Source organism: Danio rerio, chromosome 13, assembly GCF_052040795.2.
Source record: "Danio rerio strain M-AB ecotype USA chromosome 13, GRCz13ab, whole genome shotgun sequence".
Lineage (NCBI taxonomy): Eukaryota > Metazoa > Chordata > Actinopteri > Cypriniformes > Danionidae > Danio > Danio rerio.
The window spans coordinates 44956403-44975893 of NC_141033.1; the positions used below are offsets into that span (position 1 = coordinate 44956403).

General features: G+C 36.1%; 2 protein-coding genes across 5 annotated transcripts in view; both read right to left on the reverse strand.

Moving 5' to 3' along the window:
* Positions 1-19491, reverse strand: part of kmo (kynurenine 3-monooxygenase) — a 177739-nt gene that overhangs the window by 83057 nt on the left and 75191 nt on the right. The window lies entirely within an intron of this gene.
* marchf5 (membrane-associated ring finger (C3HC4) 5) overlaps positions 4030-19491 on the reverse strand; it is a 42414-nt gene continuing 26952 nt past the window's right edge. For 2 of the 4 annotated variants that reach the window (XR_015505230.1, XR_015505229.1), the window contains 5 exons: positions 11109-11239; positions 10855-11038; positions 8238-8404; positions 6632-7739; positions 4030-5422 (listed from right to left, as the gene is read on the reverse strand). Coding sequence is in view for 2 of the 4 variants with exons in the window: in NM_001082827.2 (NP_001076296.1) it covers positions 7623-7739; positions 8238-8404; positions 10855-11038; positions 11109-11239 (599 nt within the window). In the remaining 2 variants the exon portion in view is untranslated. 4 annotated transcript variants of the gene reach the window in all.

The window sequence follows — 19491 nt, forward strand, 5'->3', positions numbered from 1 at the left end:
CCTTTTACAGCATTAATGTTGTAATGTAATTAAAATATCAGTGGAATAGTCTTCAGCAGCATTCATTTAGTTGTTCAAGCGTAAAATGAGAAGCCGTATTCACGCACGCGCCCGTCAGGATCAACAGGCTGGCGCAGAAACTCCATTGAGGTAAAATAGTTGTTTAAAAACATGGCAGGGGAAATGGAATTTAATGCAGTGCTTGAACATTCCGAGACCCACTTTATATCGTATATGAATCAGACAGTGAAAATCGTTGATTTTTAAAGAAAACGCCTTAAAGACTATAGAATACATTTAAGGGACTTTGCCTTAAACGCGCAAATTTTGTAACGGCAAATTGTTCACCGGAAGCGTTTTGGCCCAGGTAATACTGCATGTACCCTATTATACGGTTACATTTTCTTTAAGGTGAGACCTTTTGTATAATAACTTATCATAAACAAAGCACTTATTTACTTTTTTTATGACAACTACACAAACGGGGAAGCGCGTGTTTTTGACGGTTAGTTTGATTCTCAATACTGCCGTCAGAATAATGCCCATTTTACAGGATTGTGTCGGAGGATACTACTTTACTGCTGTTTATTTTCTGAAGTATTTAACCGCAGAGCATTTTGCAAAGGAGCTACAGTGTAATAAAGCTGGAAAGAAACATTTGCTGGTAACGTTACATGAATCATGGAGCCAGTGCAGGATACATACGGAAAAAACGTAAACAATTTCATAATTCTTTATGGTAGTTATATACGGTGAAAGTATGAGGGAAATACAACGAATATGTAGGTTAACATTGCAAATTTAAATGTTAAAAAAATAAAATAAACATTTTGAGTTGCAGTCGTCGAAATCCTATTGTTTTCAAGCTGTTTTAGTGACGCTTTTCCACAGATGAATGATTGAGATTACAGAAGGCCTGAGATATTCATTCATATTTATTTGGTACTAAAAAAGTGGGGAAAATAACTGTATTCACTGACGTTTAAACTGAGATGTCTATCTGGACAAGAAGCACTGCATCAAATGTCATCATCTCTTGCCATGTGATTTTCAAAATATGACTTTTTTTTACCTCAGTATTTTCAATGGAGTTTCTGCGCTCGCCTGCTGATCCTGACGGCACTAGAGCTTACACAGTGTTTCATCTCATTTAACGCTTAAACAACTAAATAAATACTTAAGTCTATTTAACAGAATGTATTGTGAATACATTACAACATCACTGCTGTAAAAGAAACATGAAATTGAAAATAGTCACATTAAGCTTTCACCAGAAGTTTATCATTGGCTGAAAAACACTAACTGTGCATATAGTCCATTGAAAACAACAACAAAAAACCCAAAAACGCTTATGATTATTGATGCTCAAAAAGAAAGCCCCCTCTCCTATTCATTTTCAGATGGACGAACATCAATCAACATACCTAAAACAAGTCTCTGCATCTTCACGTGATTTTTAAGTTGTAGTTTGAATTGTTATTTTGATATTGGCAAACAGTCACATTTACATTTGTTTTGGCTCACAAAAGTATTCTTGCAGCTTTATATGATTACAGTTGAACCACTGAAGTCCTCTGGAATGTTCTGATGATTTTGGTTCCTTTTCTGGACTTTGAACATCTCATGATGTTTGCGTCTACAGAGAATTAGAGAGCTCTGGGATATCATCTAAAGCAGGGGTGCCCAAACCTTTTCCTATAAAAGGCCAAAAAACTAATTTGATGAAAGGCTGTGGGCAGACTATACAAAAAATAAATTTGCAAAGGGGAATGAATAATTTATCTGGTATAAAAAATATATATTCTACAAAATGTTGCTTTAAATCATATTAACCCAGTATCATTTCAAACAATTTATAACAAATTCAGGGTGTCCGCTGGGTCTTAAAAAGTATTAAAAGTTGATAAAGCAATTATGAGTAAGTTAAGGCCCTTAAAAGGTATTAAAAAGTCTTAATTGCGTTTTTACAAGGTTTTAATTTTTGTACAAGCGTTGTCCAAAGTGTCTGACTCCAAAAAAAAAAAATGCATAAATATATTTATTTTCCTCCTAATATCTGACTGTGGTCAGATCCACGCGTTCTGGCCGGGGCACGTCTGGCCAAGCTCCTCTGTCCAGATGATTTTACGTAATTTGCGACTAACGCAGGAAGGTCATGTGATGCTCTCCACATGTAGCGAATTCATAAAGCAAAAAACGACGGCAAAATGGGAAAACGCTAGTTTGCGCATTCCTGGTTGCAGAAAGGCGAGTTTAAACATTGGCTGAAGCCTGTCTCTAAAAACAACCAAATAATTTATTCTTTCAAGCTTTGTTTCTTCTGAGCTCATCTGAGTTCTGTTGAATGATTGTGCTTCATTGATTTATTTAACTACAACATTTTATTAACAAATGTTTGTTAAGTTAAAGGTTTGATACTGATTAGAACTTGAAGTGGCGATGAGGTCTTAAAATATTCTGAGGTCTTTAAAAAAAGTCTTAAAAAGTTTGAAATCACCTTTAGGATTCCTGCATATACCCTGATATGTATTACTGTCAAAACACAAACAATTTCTAACACAATGGAGCTCAGTGCTGAGTAAACTAGACGAGCAGCTCCTGCCTTCATCTTGATTTGCTCACAGATGACTTGCGCATTGTCCTCTATCTGGTTGTTGCTAGAGCGGATACGTTTGCGGCCGGAAGTTAACGCAAATTATTTCTATTATTTATTAAATTTCTCATTAGTTGTATTTTATTAACGTCAACCCCCACCCCAACCCTAAACCCAACCGTCACAGTAATGTAAAAACTGTAGTTGTACAGAGTATTAGTTATGTTATCTATTAAATTACCCAATAAAATGTATTTTTAACGCCTTCTTCCAACCCTCAAAGTACTGTAAAAATATAATTTATTGTTATACAGTGTCATAAAAAAATGCTGCTTTATTAATGTGCATCTGTCAAGTGACAGTATTTTAGGGTTTTTTGGTAGCTCTGCGATAAAACAAAGAAACAAAAGATTATGTTAAATTTAAAGTGACAATGTCTGTCAGAAGTGTTCGCTCCAACCCTCACCATCCTCCCTCTCTTTTCAAATGCAATGGTGGGTCAAATCAAAGTTTACCATGGGCACACTTTAGCCCACAGGCCCGACTATGGGCATCTCTGATCTAAAGTATCTTAATGTGTGTTCAAAGATGAATAAAGGCCGCTTAGTCTCTTATTTATCAGGAGTCACCACAGCAGAATGAACCACCAACTATGCCAGCATATGTTTTATGCAGTGAATGCCCTTCCAGCTAAAAGCCAGTACTGGGAAACACCCATACATTCTCGCATTCATGCACACTCGTACTTGTAATAATAATTCATTCATTCATTCATTTTCCTTGGCTTAGTCCCTTTATTCATTATTGGTCACCACAGCCTTACCCAGCATATGTTTTAACGCAGTGGATGCCATTCCAGCTGCAACCCAGTAATGGGGAACATCCATACACACTCATAAACTGCGGCCAATTTAAATAATTCAATTCACCTATCGCGCCTGTTTTTGGTCTTTTAGGGAAACCAGCAAACTCCACACAGAAACGCTAACTGGCTCAGCTGGGTCTCGAACCAGCGGCCTTCTTGCCATGAGGCATCATTGCTAACCACTGAGCCACCGTGCCACCTGTGAGTAATTCAATTTTTCTCAGCTGGGTCTCGAACCAGCGGCCTTCTTGCCATGAGGCATCATTGCTAACCACTGAGCCACCGTGCCACCTGTGAGTAATTAAATTTTTGAGCAATGTTGCAGAGTAACTTTGCAGAAAGATGTTGCTTAGTTACTTTTCTATTGAGAATAGACAACACTATTGTATCTGTAACCCATTGCCCTTTTTATTTATTACCCATTTATGGCATCTTTTCTCCAAGTTGCCCTGTGTGTCATCAGCATTAGAATTTATAACTACACAATCACATTATTTGCTATGCATTTGCCATCTTCATGTTTGCTTTTGTCGTTCTTAAAAACTGAAACAACCCAAAACACACAGTCAAGCACTGGAAAAATACATTTATTTACACAAATCAACCAGGGACCTATAAATTCAGAAGCGTATCTGTACAACGCAATCCATTTATACAACATACATGTTCTGTATTTGGCATTATGCTTCATATCTGTACAACAGGAGACTTCATACACACCCCACTGATTTATACAGCACAATTAGCTGCTGAAAAGACAAGTGAGACTTTAAACTCATATTTAGGCAACACAGAGAGCGAAAACAATGCTAATGCCAGGCTTGCAGTTGGTATAGACGAGCACTATTTGTTTTAAAAGGACAGTTCCTCCCTAAAAATGAACATTTCCAGTGGAATACAAAAGAAGATATTTCGAAGAATGTACCCATAGTAGTACAAAAAATACCATGAAAGCCAATGGCAGTTTTTTTCCCCACAGAATTATTCGTTATATCTTCCTTTGTGTTCAACAGAAGAAACCTCAAATAGCTAGCATATGAGTAAATGAAGGCAAAATGTTCATTTTTGAGTGAACTATCCCTTTAACAACTAGGTTCACCAACAAGCATGTTCTTTCAGGGATACGTCTACCACGAAGAAGCTCTAATGATGCGCTTTAGCTCTATGAACACACAGTAATCCAACAGCTAATTAAGTGTTAAGCTGAGTTAATTACATATGCTCTTTCAAATAAAACACTTGCCTCTATATTGCCTCACAGCGGAGGAAACTGAGTGTGCCATTGCAAAACAGTACTGGTATGCACTGTACACCTTTTTTTCATCCATATCATGGTCAGAAACATCTCAGTTGCTGATAATTGGAAATAAAACAGATACGCTACATGAATCAGATCCAACACAATGATTCAGAAAACAAAAATTGGCATATTCAGCAACAAAAAACAGCTGTCTATCTGAACCACGTGACCTTTAAGACACAAATATAGTCACTGTGTAATAAAAAAGGCCACTAATACTCTTTAAGTTAACCCGAGAACTTTTATTACTGGGAACATATTATGAATTTTGGTAGGTTTTAATAGAGTGGCTCAGTTTCTGAATGGTCCTTAAAGGGATAGTTCACGCGAAAATGAAAAATACCTCACTATTTACTCCCATTATTCTTACATCTGTTGAACACAAAACCAGATATTTTGAAGAATGTTGGAAAAAGCTGCCACTGATACTCATAGTTCATATACAAATACTGTGGAAATCAGTGCTTGCTTTTTATTCTTCAGTATATCTTTCTTTTATGTTCAACAGAAGAAATATAATGTGTAAAAAAGTAGAGGATGAGTAAATGTTGACATTATTATCATTTTTGGGTGAAATATTTATTTGTTTGACTCTAAACCGTCCTATGATTTCTGAATTGTAAAAAAGACTCCCTGACAGTCAGACGTCTATGGAGGATGAAACCTGCAAAAACCATAAATAAATAAATAAATACACAAATAAATAAATAAATGGTCAGAAAAAGTCCATAAATTCTTGCATAAATAAAACGATCAATAAATACCTACGAAAAAAAAAAAAAAAAAATATATATATATATATATATAAAAATCCACAATTTTTCTGCATAAATAAATATATAAATAATTAATAGTGCAGGCTGATAAATAATTAAATTAATTATACGAATGTTGGGGAATAATACTAAATTAAAAGTAGATTTTTTACCCCTTTCAAACGGTGATTAATTTTTAAATGTATTATGTATTAGCCCGCATTATTAATATACTAATTACTCATTTATTTATATATTTGCATAATTATTTATTTTTTGTTTTGTTTATGCAGGAATTTTTGGATTTATTTAGCTATTTATTTGCATATTTATATATTTATTGTTGTATTTATGCAGTGATTTGTTTTTTTACTCATTTATTTGCATATTTAATTGTTTTTTTTATTTATGCAGTGATTTGTGTTTTTTTTACCCATTTATTTATTCACACATTTATTTATGTTTTGTTTTATTTATGCAGGGATTTATGGATTTATTTACTCATTTATTTATTTGCATGTATTTATTTATTGTTTTATTTTTGCCGGAATTTATGTTTTTTTTTACTCATTTATTTATTGTTTTATTCATGCAGGGATTTTTAGATTTATTTACTCATTTATTTGCATATTTATAAATTTTTTGTTTTATTTATGCAGGGATTTTTGGATTTATTTACTTAGGTATTTATTTATTGTTTTATTTTTGCAGTCATTTATGTTTTTTAACTCATTTATTTATTTATTGTTTCATTTATAAAAGGATTTATGGATTTATTTATTAATTTATTTGCATATTTTTGTTTTATTTATGCAGAGATTTATGGATTTATTTACTCATTTATTTGCTTATTTATTTATTTATTTATTGCGTAAATTAATGCAGGGGGTTTTAGCTTTATTTACTCATTTATTTATTTATTTATTTGCATATTTATTTATTTATTGCTTTAGTTATGCAGTGATTTTTGGATTTATTTACTCATTACTTTATTTATTGTTTTATTTATACAGGGATTTATGGATTTATTTATTCCTTTATTTATTGGCACATTTATTTATTTAATATTTTTGCAGGTTTCGTCCTCCATAAACGTCAACACCATAAAGATAGAAAACAAACTAAGCCAATTGATTAAATTGAGTGACAGCAGGACAGATGACTTCAATAAACTGTCAAGCTTATATCACACCCCTAAATCAGCGTAGAAATTAGGATTATTAAATTTCTTTTTTTGTTGTTTCTATAATTAATCACAAACAAAGAATTTTAAGGATCAAATAAACATTTCAGATCTAGATTGAGCATAATAGTTTGTACTATTAATACGTGTTAAATTCAATTCATCATTTTAATCTCACGTCATATCCAGACATTATGTAAAAGATATAATTACATGATTTGATTCTGGAGAAAAACAGCCACATAACAAGGGTATTTTAAATGCTTATTATGAGCAAATACATACTTAAAGTGATAGTTCACCCAAAAATGAAAAGTCAGTCATCATTTACTCATATTCCACGTTTTCAAAACCTGTTAAGAGTTTCTTTCTTCTGTTAAACACAAAGGAAGATATACCAAAGTAGCTATTGACCTCCATAATATTTTTTATTGCTACTATGAATGTCAATTGCTGCTTTTTTTCCATCATTGGAAAACTAGATTATTTCCAAAATATCTAGTTTTGTGCTTGAGTGTGAGTAAATGCTAGGATATTTCTATTTTTGTGTGAACTATCTCTTTAAATTTGCCTTTAGCATTTAATATTGCATGTAGGAGGAGAGAAATGTTTAGCCAAAGTGCTACTTTAAACACAGCGATCCATCAGAACGTTTCTTAATTAATATAAAACAACCCTTCCTTAATATAAAACCTTTTTCGATAATTTATTTTTCCTCAGTCTCTTTCTTAAAAAGTCGTAAAGCCCATAAAACAAATAACAAGCAACTCCCTGCTCTGCTTTAATCAACAGAAGCGAGGCTGAACCTGGGTCCAGACTCCAATCGCAGTGGTCACATTGACAGGGAAGAAGAAAGCCAGATGTCTGCTAGTGTTGCATGTGAAATCACAAATGATGGTGGATGGATGAAGGTTTTAATGGCGAGCTCAGGCTTCTTCCGGTTCGGGGAAGTTGAGGATCTTACGGTGAGCTTGTCGGAGATACTGCTGCTGCTTGAAATAAACCTTAAACGCCCCTTTGATAGCCACAAACGCGATGCCACCCTGAGAAAGACAAACAGATAGATACATATCATGAATAGTGTTGTCACAATAATGGAATTTGTAACTTTCTATATGATACCTTAAAAAACATCAACACTCAACCAATGTCATCGCTTTACCACTGTTCACAGACACACAGACACTGAATCCATCTATGAGCAGATACACGAGCAAACCACTGATGGATCAGCTGATAGACGCGACTTTCGAACTCTCTAATGTGCGTGTATCCGTATTTACGCTTGGTTTTTAAAATAGTATCAATTAGTACTGAAGTCGATACTTTTGAAAACATTAGTTATGAACCATGTAGCCTTCTAATAAATGTCAATATTAAAGTAGAGACTACTGGCCTTTAAATAAATAAATAACAAAAATGCAACCAAAAACCCACATATACAGATGAAATCTGTGCTTTACGTTCTTTAGCTTTTATAGCTTGAGCTTCATGTGCATGCATCACAGATATAGTTTTATAGCAGCTCTATAATCTGGTACCAGAATGGTCCTCTGCAGGTTTGAGTTGACGCTGCTGAACATCAGTTTGCCCACGATGGTGGCGATGGTGGGGAACACCAGGGCTCCGCACAGGATCCGTGTGGCAGACACATGATCGGCCAGAGGACTGGCCTCCGCCGGGATCCTCGGCACCGGGCAGCCTATACCTGTGTACCATAGAACAACACAGAGTCTGATTAATCAACCTTTTTGATGAAAATTTCTTGTACTTTTCAATGTCACAGAACAGCCAGGCAGACATCAGGTTTTCGTTAATACAACTGAAATAACACAAATATATCTAATCAGCCAATCACATGGCAACTTTTTGCATAACTTCTTAATATATATTTATACAACGGCTCTGTCTGGTTCTTGAATCTGATTGGCTGATAGTCGTGAGATATTCTGCAAATAAAAGCACTCGTCCAGCTTCTTAACTCTTCACCCTTGTGTATTACTCCGCCCACATACAGCAACAACTAGAGGACACTCTAGAGCAGGGGTTCCCAAACTTTTCAGCCCGCGACCCCCAAAATAACAATGCCAGTGACTCGCGACCCTCAATATCCTCTGAGGTGGTTATAAATACAGAAACCTTGCATGCAATGACGCAGACACGCCAATTAAATTTGTGTCAGTGCTTTAAATGTGCCAGAAAGTATAACCTGATGTTATAAAATCAAAATGCATCTGACGCTATTGCTGCCTTTAATATAATGTAATTACCCCAGGGGTCGCAATCCAATAGAACTAGTAACTATAAGCTACTATAGTAACTATATAGTATATAGTAACTATAAAGGACTATTTTTATTTTCAGTATAGTTATGGATAAAATATGTTAATTCTTATGGTTTAATAAAAATAAATAGATTTTTGGAAATCACCAGGCGACCCCCCTTCATTGCCCCGCGACCCCTCGGGGGGTCCCAACCCCCACTTTGAGAACCACTGCTCTAGAGTTTGACAAATGTTGCTGCTGTTGGACAACATAATGTACTTTTGAGGGTTTTTTAGGCGAGAATGTAACTGTTTAGATTGCAACTATGCAGTATATCTATATCTGAAAGGATAGTGTCTATTTTAAATATTTATTATTTCAGAGAGACAGCGCATGGGCGACCATTAGCGTGTCTTTGAGCAAGGACAGTTGACGATAATCATCCACAAGATGGCCACAGAGACCGCATATTAGACCTTAAGAGAAAAACAGCTTAATGTCAAACTACAGCTGATAAAACTATTATGAAACAGGTAATTACTTCGGTAATTAAGTCGATAATTAAGGTAATTAAGTCGATCTCTCTCTTTTTTATGTTGTAGTGCTGTATTTAGTAATAGTAATATTGTGATCTCCCAATTGCAACAGAGAAAAACTAAAAAATCTCTGTAGACTGATGGCATTTCATGCCGTTCAACCTATTAATCTTAACATTTAAGCAAAATTACCTGTTTTATCATCCCTAGACATTACGCTAGAGAATCATTCAAATACTTGCTCCAAAAAGTGATGTTAGTAAATGAGCAACGCTTTCTGCTGTTCTGATGTCAGCTGCAGATGTTATTGAATGGCTGAAGAAAGTAGTTCCTCATACAAAAGGGTTTTGAGACTCTCCGTGTTTGATTCGTGTTTGATGTTGCCAAACTGTTGTATAAACGCAATATCACACTTGTAGCAGTGCGCTGTGTCTGTATTTCAGCACTGGTGGGACACTAACGCTCACCTCCCACAAGTGCCGATATACAGCCATATCGCATTGCTACTCATGTGATATATTGCCCATATATATTTATAATACATATGTAGGATGGATGTATCAATACAGAGTTTTTGACCGATACTGTTAGAGATTTAGAGGCTGATAGTCGATATATTTTTGCTGATGAATATAAATAGAAATCTTTCTAATTTTATTTTAAAGTCTTAACTTCAGAAAAGTCTAAATTGATCTCGAAACTTTACTTCAACTATTCTTTTCCAATTACTATTACTTTCCAAGCAACCAAGTCACTAAACATTAAACAAAAAATTTATATAATTTCCAGTAAAATAATAATAATAAAAAATTGTCAGACAGCAAGCAGGTGAAGTGGTTCAACCGAAGGAAGTAATACATAATTTATCGGCCTAATTTTGTTATCAGATTGATAAAATAAAATAGCATTTATCGGCCGATGTTGATATAACTGCTGGTGTATTGTGCATCTCTAATATGTTTTTATAAATAAATAAAAACACCCACACACTTAAATATATATACTAATAACACATGTATTTATTATAATATATAAAATAAGTGATCATTCTAAAGTGTCTTCCATTTTAAATGGCTAAAAAAAAAATATTGGCACAGTTTAAAGATTTAAAATTTGTATTTTTTAATTGGTATTTTGGAGCCAAACTGGGATTCTTAAATCGCCTTTTAATATGTCATCAAATGATTCTAGTTCTCAATTTGACCATTTTCTTACACTCCTACACTAAATAACATTTTAGTCTGTGATTTAAGTTAATGACAATTAAAAATGCATTATAGAAGAAAAAGCCTAAAGCTCTTTTATACCTCTATAATTCGTGAAGACCCTTTTTTGTGACTGTCCTTTAACCACTGACCTGGGAAGATACTGTTGAGGATCTGAAGCTTATTGGAGTATTTCCTCCAAAGGCGGAGCACATAATCCTCCCAGCGAATCATCTTCCCCAGAATTAGCATAACTGGGATGGTGGGCAGGCCAATCAGCAAGAAGAGAGGATCGGCTCTTTCCATCACATCCAGACCTTCCTTATGACCTACAACCTGAGAGATGGAGATTCGTGTAGATCAAAGAATTCTTGTTAAGTAATTTTAGATTCGAGCGATGATTCACCTGCATGACTGTCACGGCCCCATATGTGACGGCGGTCCAGTAAATGGATCCCACCATGATCCCAGCAGCAGCAAACGGACAGGCCTTCGAGATCAACCTATCTGCCAGGTCCAGCACATACACCACCGGCCCTGCACACAAAAACACACACACACTCCGCCTTTAAAGTCTGCATGAACCAGAAGCTGCAACGTTTTTTTTTTTTTTTCCCCCGTATTGTGACGCAGTTCCAGTGGGCGTGGCTTGTTTTTTCTACTGCAAGCTCATTGGATGTAGTAAAGTAGGCATTTCATTTAGAAAGATCTGGAAAAGGGTTTGAGGAGAGTTATAACAACCTAACAGACCTGCTCACCATTTCTGTTTGTTGTCAAAAATGACCATTGGAGAGGCGTGGTTAAGTATGATAGCCACGCCCCCCATACCACAGACAATCATTCATTCATTTTCTTTTCAGCTTAGTCCCTTAATTAATCTGGGGTCGCTACAACCGAATGAACCGCCAACATATCCAGAATGTTTTATGCTGCAGATGCCCTTCCAGCTGCAACCCATCACTGGGAAACATCCATACACACTTGTTTACACTCATACAATATGAACAATTTAGCCAACCCAATTCACCTGTACCGTATGTCTAGACTGTGGGGGAAACCGGAGCACCGGGAGGGAACCCACACGAACGCAGAGAGAACATGCAAACTCCATACAAAAACGCCAACTGACCCCGCCGAGGCTCGAACCAGCGGCCTTCTTGCTGTGAGACGACAGCACTACCTACTGAGCCGCTGCGTTGCCCACAGACAAACATAATCTGAGAATTTTACTGAAAACAAACAGGAAGTGCATTTTCAGAATTTAACATTACAAAGGGCAAGCATTTATTTTTTTTCTTAATGACACGCACAGATGAATTGTTCACGTAACTGGCAATGTGAGCTAACCAAATAATATGGTTAATTTTGTTTACATTTGTACTTTAACAAACTCGACTGCTGTGAAATGAACTTCCTACCAACTTCAATATTGAATAGCTCAGCCGTCAATCTGATGTCATCACTCCATAGAAGAAGAGAATTTTTACATTTCGATTAATAATGAATTATCAAAAAAAAAAATTTCTTGCTTGATTTTCACAGGTTAATTGTTCACATTTTGTTCACATGTTTTGCTTTAAACAGTGCCACATTTGTGATGATATGAAGCTCTAATGGGAGGGTATTGCACAGTTTTAGACCTGCTACTGCAAAAAAAAAACAAAAAAAAAACATACTGACCCAAGCTTTTAAACAGTAATATGCACCATTATGTAAACATTAAGCTCTGTATTTCTACACAATGTTCACAGTAAATGCATATCAAGAGTATGTGAACTTTCCACCTCTCCAGCAGAGGGCAGAACATGCTATTATGATTTTGCTAATTAACAGGTCTTCAAACTATCTTCGATGTCATAATCACTCATCAGAAAATTAAGATATGTACACCCTAGCACTGATAAAACAAACTACAGCAGATCTCCCGGTCTAATTCACAACAACCATACACTACAATAATATCACTATAATTTTTATGTGTGAAAAACAACAATGACTCGGGAATAAAGTTTTACGATCACTGCAAAGCACTCTCACTGACCTCTGCTTTATGAAAGAGTCCTAAAAAGGGATGAAGAAACTCTAAAAGAGGGAATCATGTAATATTTACTGACCGTCAACCTGCTTTCCTCTCAGTCTATAAATACACTGCACTGCAGGAGACGTCTAGGACGAGTCTCTGGAGACTGGAGAGCTTATTTCCACATTCATTTCTCTAGTGGATCACGACTTCATTTTCATTTTCACCTTCTGCATTTATCTCACACAGAGGTGCAGTTTCATCGCTGGGTTTTAAAGGGGACCTATTATGCCTCTTTTGACAAGATTTAAAATAAGTCTCTGATGTCCCTAGAGTGTGTTTGTGAAGTTTCAGCTCAAAGTACCCCACAAATAATCCTTTATAACTCTTTGAAACTGCCCATTTTACGCTTTGATTCTAATCATGTTATTTAGGTGACTGTCGCTTTAAATTCAAATGAGATTGTGCTCTTTTTCAGAAGAGGGCGGAGCTACGAATGCCTATGTGTCAGCATAGTGGCAGATTTAAAAACAAGACTAATGTTTTATGCTAATGAGGGAGAGATCATCGCTAACGGGCGTGGATTTCCCCCTCTGATGACACGTACAAAGGGAGGATGTCAATCAAAGTGTTTCTGCAAGCCGTTTTTATTAAATGTGATTATAACAAAATAAATTAATAATCTTTTTGCCATTAGAAGCTGGCTTTATTCACATACTGTTGCCCATACCTGTCAACATTGGGATGTGAAAATAAGGGATATGGCCACCTTAATAAGGGTATTTCCCAAACCCCACCAACATGTACATCCTTATATGTTATTATTATTAATTATGTGTGTATGTCTGTTTAAACACACACCCAAAAGCCAAACTTTTTTCTCTCTGCTTCAAATCGCGTGTACAGAATCGGTTTGGGAAACAGCGTCTGTTTATCACTATAGAGCGCGTCAGCTGACCGTCATGCACCATTATATGACTGTTTTGAGGATTGTATAGGATGGGCGACGGCAGCTGTAATCAAAAGGAAATGTAATCACGCCTTTTTTAGTATTTATTTATAAGTGTTTTCATTCCTAAACAAATCAAAAGCACAGAAGACTCACGTTTTAGAGCATGGGGCGACCCCTGGTGGTTCGGCGGTATGGGTTGTGTATAGGGAGGCTCGGCTGTTTAGAGAAAGACTGGAAATACGGGAAAATACCTTTACGGGATGATAGCGGGATAGAACAGTAAAATACAGGAGAGTCCCAGGTAAAACGGGAGGGTTGACAGGTATGCTGTTGCCACACAACTGTGTTTAAAACCCTTATTAAGTCATTTTTGAACAATAGGTCCGCTTTAAAGGCACACTCGCATCAAGAAAAATGCCTAAAGTGATAACAGGATATTTCTAAAACCACTCTATAGGGATAACACAACAACAAGAACAATAACAGCACAGAGGAACAATATTAGTTGGAACAGGGTTACCAGGTCTAAGTAAAATGTCCAACACTATCTTAACACACAATCTTTCCCAAATTTTTTTTCCTTGTCCAATCAAAGTCAATTGCTGGATAATCACAACAGGAAAGGTTTGCCGTATATTCTCCAATTTTTGCCGTATATTCATTATTTTTGATAAACATACTTTTAATAACTAGATGCTAAAGTTTGAGGACAAACTTTATGGTGGCTTGAGAAAGCCTGTTGGCAGTAGTTTATTTAGTTAGAAAAACTATCAAGTTGCTAAAATAATGTTTAAGATCCCTGCAGTCAACAATGTAACCACTGAAGCAAGCCAGTAAAAAGCTTGTTGATACCCGTGTCTGTGGTTGGTAATAGCATGATACTAGCATGAATTAACATGATTCTAACATGAACTAGCATGATTCTAAGAAATTAGCATGAATCTTGATGTAGCATATTCTTAGCATATTTTTACCACAAATTAACATGTTGCTAGCAAGTTTCTAGCATGAATTAGCATGCTGTTAGCATGGTAACAACATGAATTAGCATGTCTCTAACAAATTAACATGTTGTTACCATGATTCTAGTATGAATAAGCATATAATTAGAATTACTCTAACATGAATTAGCATGTTTCTAAAATTGATTACCATATATTTTTAATAAACATACTTATAATAATAATACCTTTTATTTATAAAGCTTTTTTCTAAAACCCAAATTGTTTCAACAACAAAGATAATAAAATATTAAATAAAATGTGTGACTCAACATAGAAAGAGAATTCAACATAGAAATATTACAAATTTCAAACACATTAGAATGATCAGTGTGTGTGTATGTGTGTGTGTGTGTGTGTGTGTGTGTGTGTGTGTGTGTGTGTGTATATATTATATAACATGTTATATTGTAGATACAGTATACTGTATGTGTTAAAATACTGACTATTAAAAAACCAAACAACACTTCTAAGTACCTTTCTTATTGATCCTGGTGTAACTGACGACCCGCTTATTTAATAAGTTAGATGATTTATTAGATGATTTCTCGATCACTTACAGCGGTCTTTAGGTTGCCAGGTATGTATTTCACACTCAAAAAAATACTTATTTAAAATGAGCTGAAACTGCACAATTCTTGAGATTTCATTGGGACAAATTAGTTTTTCATGAATCCACATAAATTTGTTAAAAGTTTTAAGTTAACTTAATCAATTTGTGTTGGGCAAAATGAACGAATTGTGTGGAGCCCTGCATTTTTTTTAACAGTGCAACATCAATGTCCATTAAGAAATGATTCAGTTTTTTGTGTGTATGTGTGTGTGAAAGAAACATATTATTGGCCACAGAACTTTACGAAAAATAGCGCAACTTTTTTCCCCCCAAACTGCATTTTCAAAAGAGCTTTTCCTCGCGATGAGTAATAAACATCAGCAGCCAATCAAAATTAAACCTGCTTTAAAGAACTTGAGCACTTAAAGAGGACCTATTATGCAAAAATCACTTTTAGAAGGGGTTTAAACAGTTGTGTGGCAACAGTCTGTGAATACAACCAGCTTCTAATGGTAAAAATGTATTACTTTAATTTTTGATAATCACACTTGATAAAAACAGGCTGCAGAAACACTTTGATTGACAATCTCCCTTTGTACATGTCAGAGGCGGAAAGCCCCTCCCATTAGTGACGATCTTATTTGCATAGGATGTTAGTCTTGTTTTTGAATCTGCCACTATGCTGACACAAAGGCATTTAAAGCCCCGCCCTCTTTTGAAAAGAGCACAGTCTCATTTGAATTTAAAGCGACAGTCACCCTAAAAGGGGCAGTTCCACAGAGTTCTAAAGGATTATTTGCGTTGTATATTGAGCTGAAACCACACATACACACTGTAGGGACAATAGAGATTTTTTTTTACATCTTTTAAACAGGGGAATAATAGGTCCCCTTTAAAGTAAATATGGACCGGAAGTTACAGAGACTTTTATCAGTTCTGATTTTTGTGCAAAAAATGTACTCATATTAGTGCATATTACAAAAAATAATGCCTTCAAAATATTTGTAGTACCAAAAAGGTCAGTAAAAAGTTCTTTATCATTTAAATTTGACATGCATAAATACAGTGATTTAGCCTGCAGAGTCTCTCCTTAATAAGCAATATAGTGATGACAGTGGCAGAATCATGCGCTCTTCAACACTGCAGTGTAAAGCTAATGGCTACTGCAACAGGAAATGATCGGGCATTTCTGCTGCCGACCACAGATTCCATTATGAAGATCATTAAAAATAAACTCCACTTAGCAGGAATACATCTGCAGTCGATTCTCACACCAGCTAAGCAGATCTGCCAACAAGAACTGCTGTGGAACAAGGACTTTCTGTTCCCTACAAACTCTCTTCAACGCCAAGCTGCGCAAAACAGCTTTACCGTGATGTCATCGTCTCCGCAAGCCAAACAGGTCTGAAGTACATCTTGAAAGTTCATCAGCGGCAGGTCACTCGAAAAGGACAGATGTTCTTTCACCTTCACGCTTATGCAATTGCTTTGCTGATCAAAGTGGCGGATCTGTGTGCCATATTGCACAAAACCGATCTCTAATATACTCAAGGCCACGCAATTTATCTTTTCAGCATCGATGTTCCAATGTCTATCTGCATGGTGGCGCAGTGGGTAGCTCGATCGCCTCACAGCAAGATGGTCGCTGGTTCAAGTCCTGGCTGGGTCAGTTGGCATTTCTGTGTGGAGTTTGCATGTTCTCCCCGTGTTGTCGTGGGTTTTCCTCTGAGTGCTCCGGTTTCCCCCACAAGTCCAAAGACATGCGCTTACAGGGGAATTGGGTAAGCTAAATTGTTCATAGTGCATGTGTACATACTAGGGATGTAACGGTATTGTAAATACCGTCATACCGCAATATTAATTTTTTTCGATATTACCGAAGTCGCATGACTCGGTAAAACTATAGGTCTTCTGAGAAAATTTGCTCAGGCGAATGAAGCGAACGGGAGGTAGCGAAAACTACAATACCCATCAGCCCATGCTTGACCATCATCCCTTGCGGTCTGTTGTCGCTACAGATCCAGTAATGCGGAAATGGAGTGTGCTGCTAGAAGCGGGGATGAAAAGAGCTCTCGAGCGCTGAAAACGGAGCGTTTCGAAATGTGTGGATAATATCTCAGTGTGGATAATGGAAAACGGAGACATCTGAAAACGGAGGCGGGGCTGCAGACGTTCGCCTCTCTGATTGGGGCTTTTCCTGAATATTAAGTAGCCTAACACGCACAGTTCAGTCCTGCATCCTCTCCTTGTAAGTTCAGACTTCGCAAGTTTGATCAAGGCTGCAGTCTCTTCTTCTCAGTTTGATATGGAAAAGCAGACTATACCGAGGACACGGGTAAATCTTCAAAGGGAACAGTGTACTTTATAACTTCATTCACATCACCCTGGCTTCGTTGTTTCACTTTATCAACAATAAAATGTAAACATGATTTAAGGAACTGCCTATTTTCATTTTAATATTAGCAACTTAGACTGCAGACATGTTGAGGCGTCGTGCTGCATAAGATGAGCGTCATCTTCACTGTGTGGATATTTATAACAAAACGGAGCCGATAACAACTGCCTCCTTTCAATTTCAGTGAAAATACGAAACATACCCTCTCTTTTGCTGAATATCAGTTTTAATAATCGATAATGGCCATTTTAAAAGTATAACATACAATAAGTTTATACATTATAGGAAATAAAGGCAAGCGATCAGTCAATATACAGAATGTACGTGGTTACATTAATCATTAACTTATCTTTGCGCTCAGCCAAAACACGTTACCTGAGAACAAGTAATAGATTCCAATGACCAAAGTCAGGGAATATGTCGTTAGATAAAGACAACAAGATAAATGAAATATCCCGTTTAATAAATATAGTGAGATTAGATCCAGCGGGAGATGCTTGATGAGAAGTCCGACTAGCAGAGCTCTGATCTGGGTACATGGGCTGAGTGTGATTAAATGTTGAATGTGATGAGTTTTCAACAATACTAAATTGAAACTTTATTGTTTTTACATGGTTTAATAATTTTTTGTTATTAAAATTGAAGTTCCTGTTTCAAAGCTTACAGATAGATGGCTAATTTGTATGTCATTGACACTTTTGGCACTTTTTTGGAGTATTTTCATAAGTTTTGTTTTTTCCTGTAAATGATTCAATAAATACCGTACCGTGACATTCATACCGAGGTATTACCGTACCGTGAAATTCTGATACCGTTACATTCCTAGTACATACATATTAATATAATACAGCCAACACATAACATTCAGCCAACCAATCCTGGAACAGGAATGCAATGTGTCCTATGGAAGGAACAAGAGTGTGTTGGTGGAGCACTGCACTGCATTGTAACTCAGACACTATATGGACACAGTGTCCCGTCTGTCTGATGTGAGAGGACGTCCTTATCCGCAGGTTACTGAATGTGCCCAGTCAGGATTTTCATCTGTTACTAACAGTACACAATGACCTTATGAACAACATGAATACCTTCCTCTTCTGTCAGTACCTTCATTCAATCACATTCTGTCAACATCTATTCTCAGATCAGAATGCATGAACTTCACCTAGTCTTGCACTGGTTTAAAAGAACAGCATTTACTGGAGAAAGGGGGTTTTCTTTCTATTTTGGTCACTTAACTGCATTCATGCTGAGCAAAAAATATTTTAAATATTTTCTATTGAGAAATACTGATAAAGGTACTTGCTTTATTTCAAATCACAATTTAAACTTAGATTTTTATAATATTTATTAATGTTTTTTTATGGCCCTGGTACACCCAGACAGCTGTTTGACCCTGCAGCTGCTATAAAAAATACCCTTGAACACTCAGTCAATGGCCATCTAGCAGGTACGTTCTGGGCCTGCATGTTTAATTAAACCAAACAGGTGACAAGTGAGGGCTTGTTGAGGATTTAAACTCACAACCTCTCGCATCCCAATCATGTCCCTAAACCAATCATGCCCCTATACAAATGATTTCAAATCAGCTTAAACCAAACTGGTAATAATTGGGATTTGACCAGGAAATGAACCCCAACTTGCCACAACATAAGCAGCAATCATGTCCCTATACTAATCATATCCCTATACAGATGGTTTCAAATCAGCTTAAACCAAACTATGTGGTACAAAAATGGGGTTCATCTGGGGTATGAACCCACAACCTCTCTCACCACAAGCAACAATCTTCCCCCTAAATCTATCATACACCACTACAGATGGTTCCTTCAGGGATTAAACTATATTGGTAACAAATGGGGTTTGTT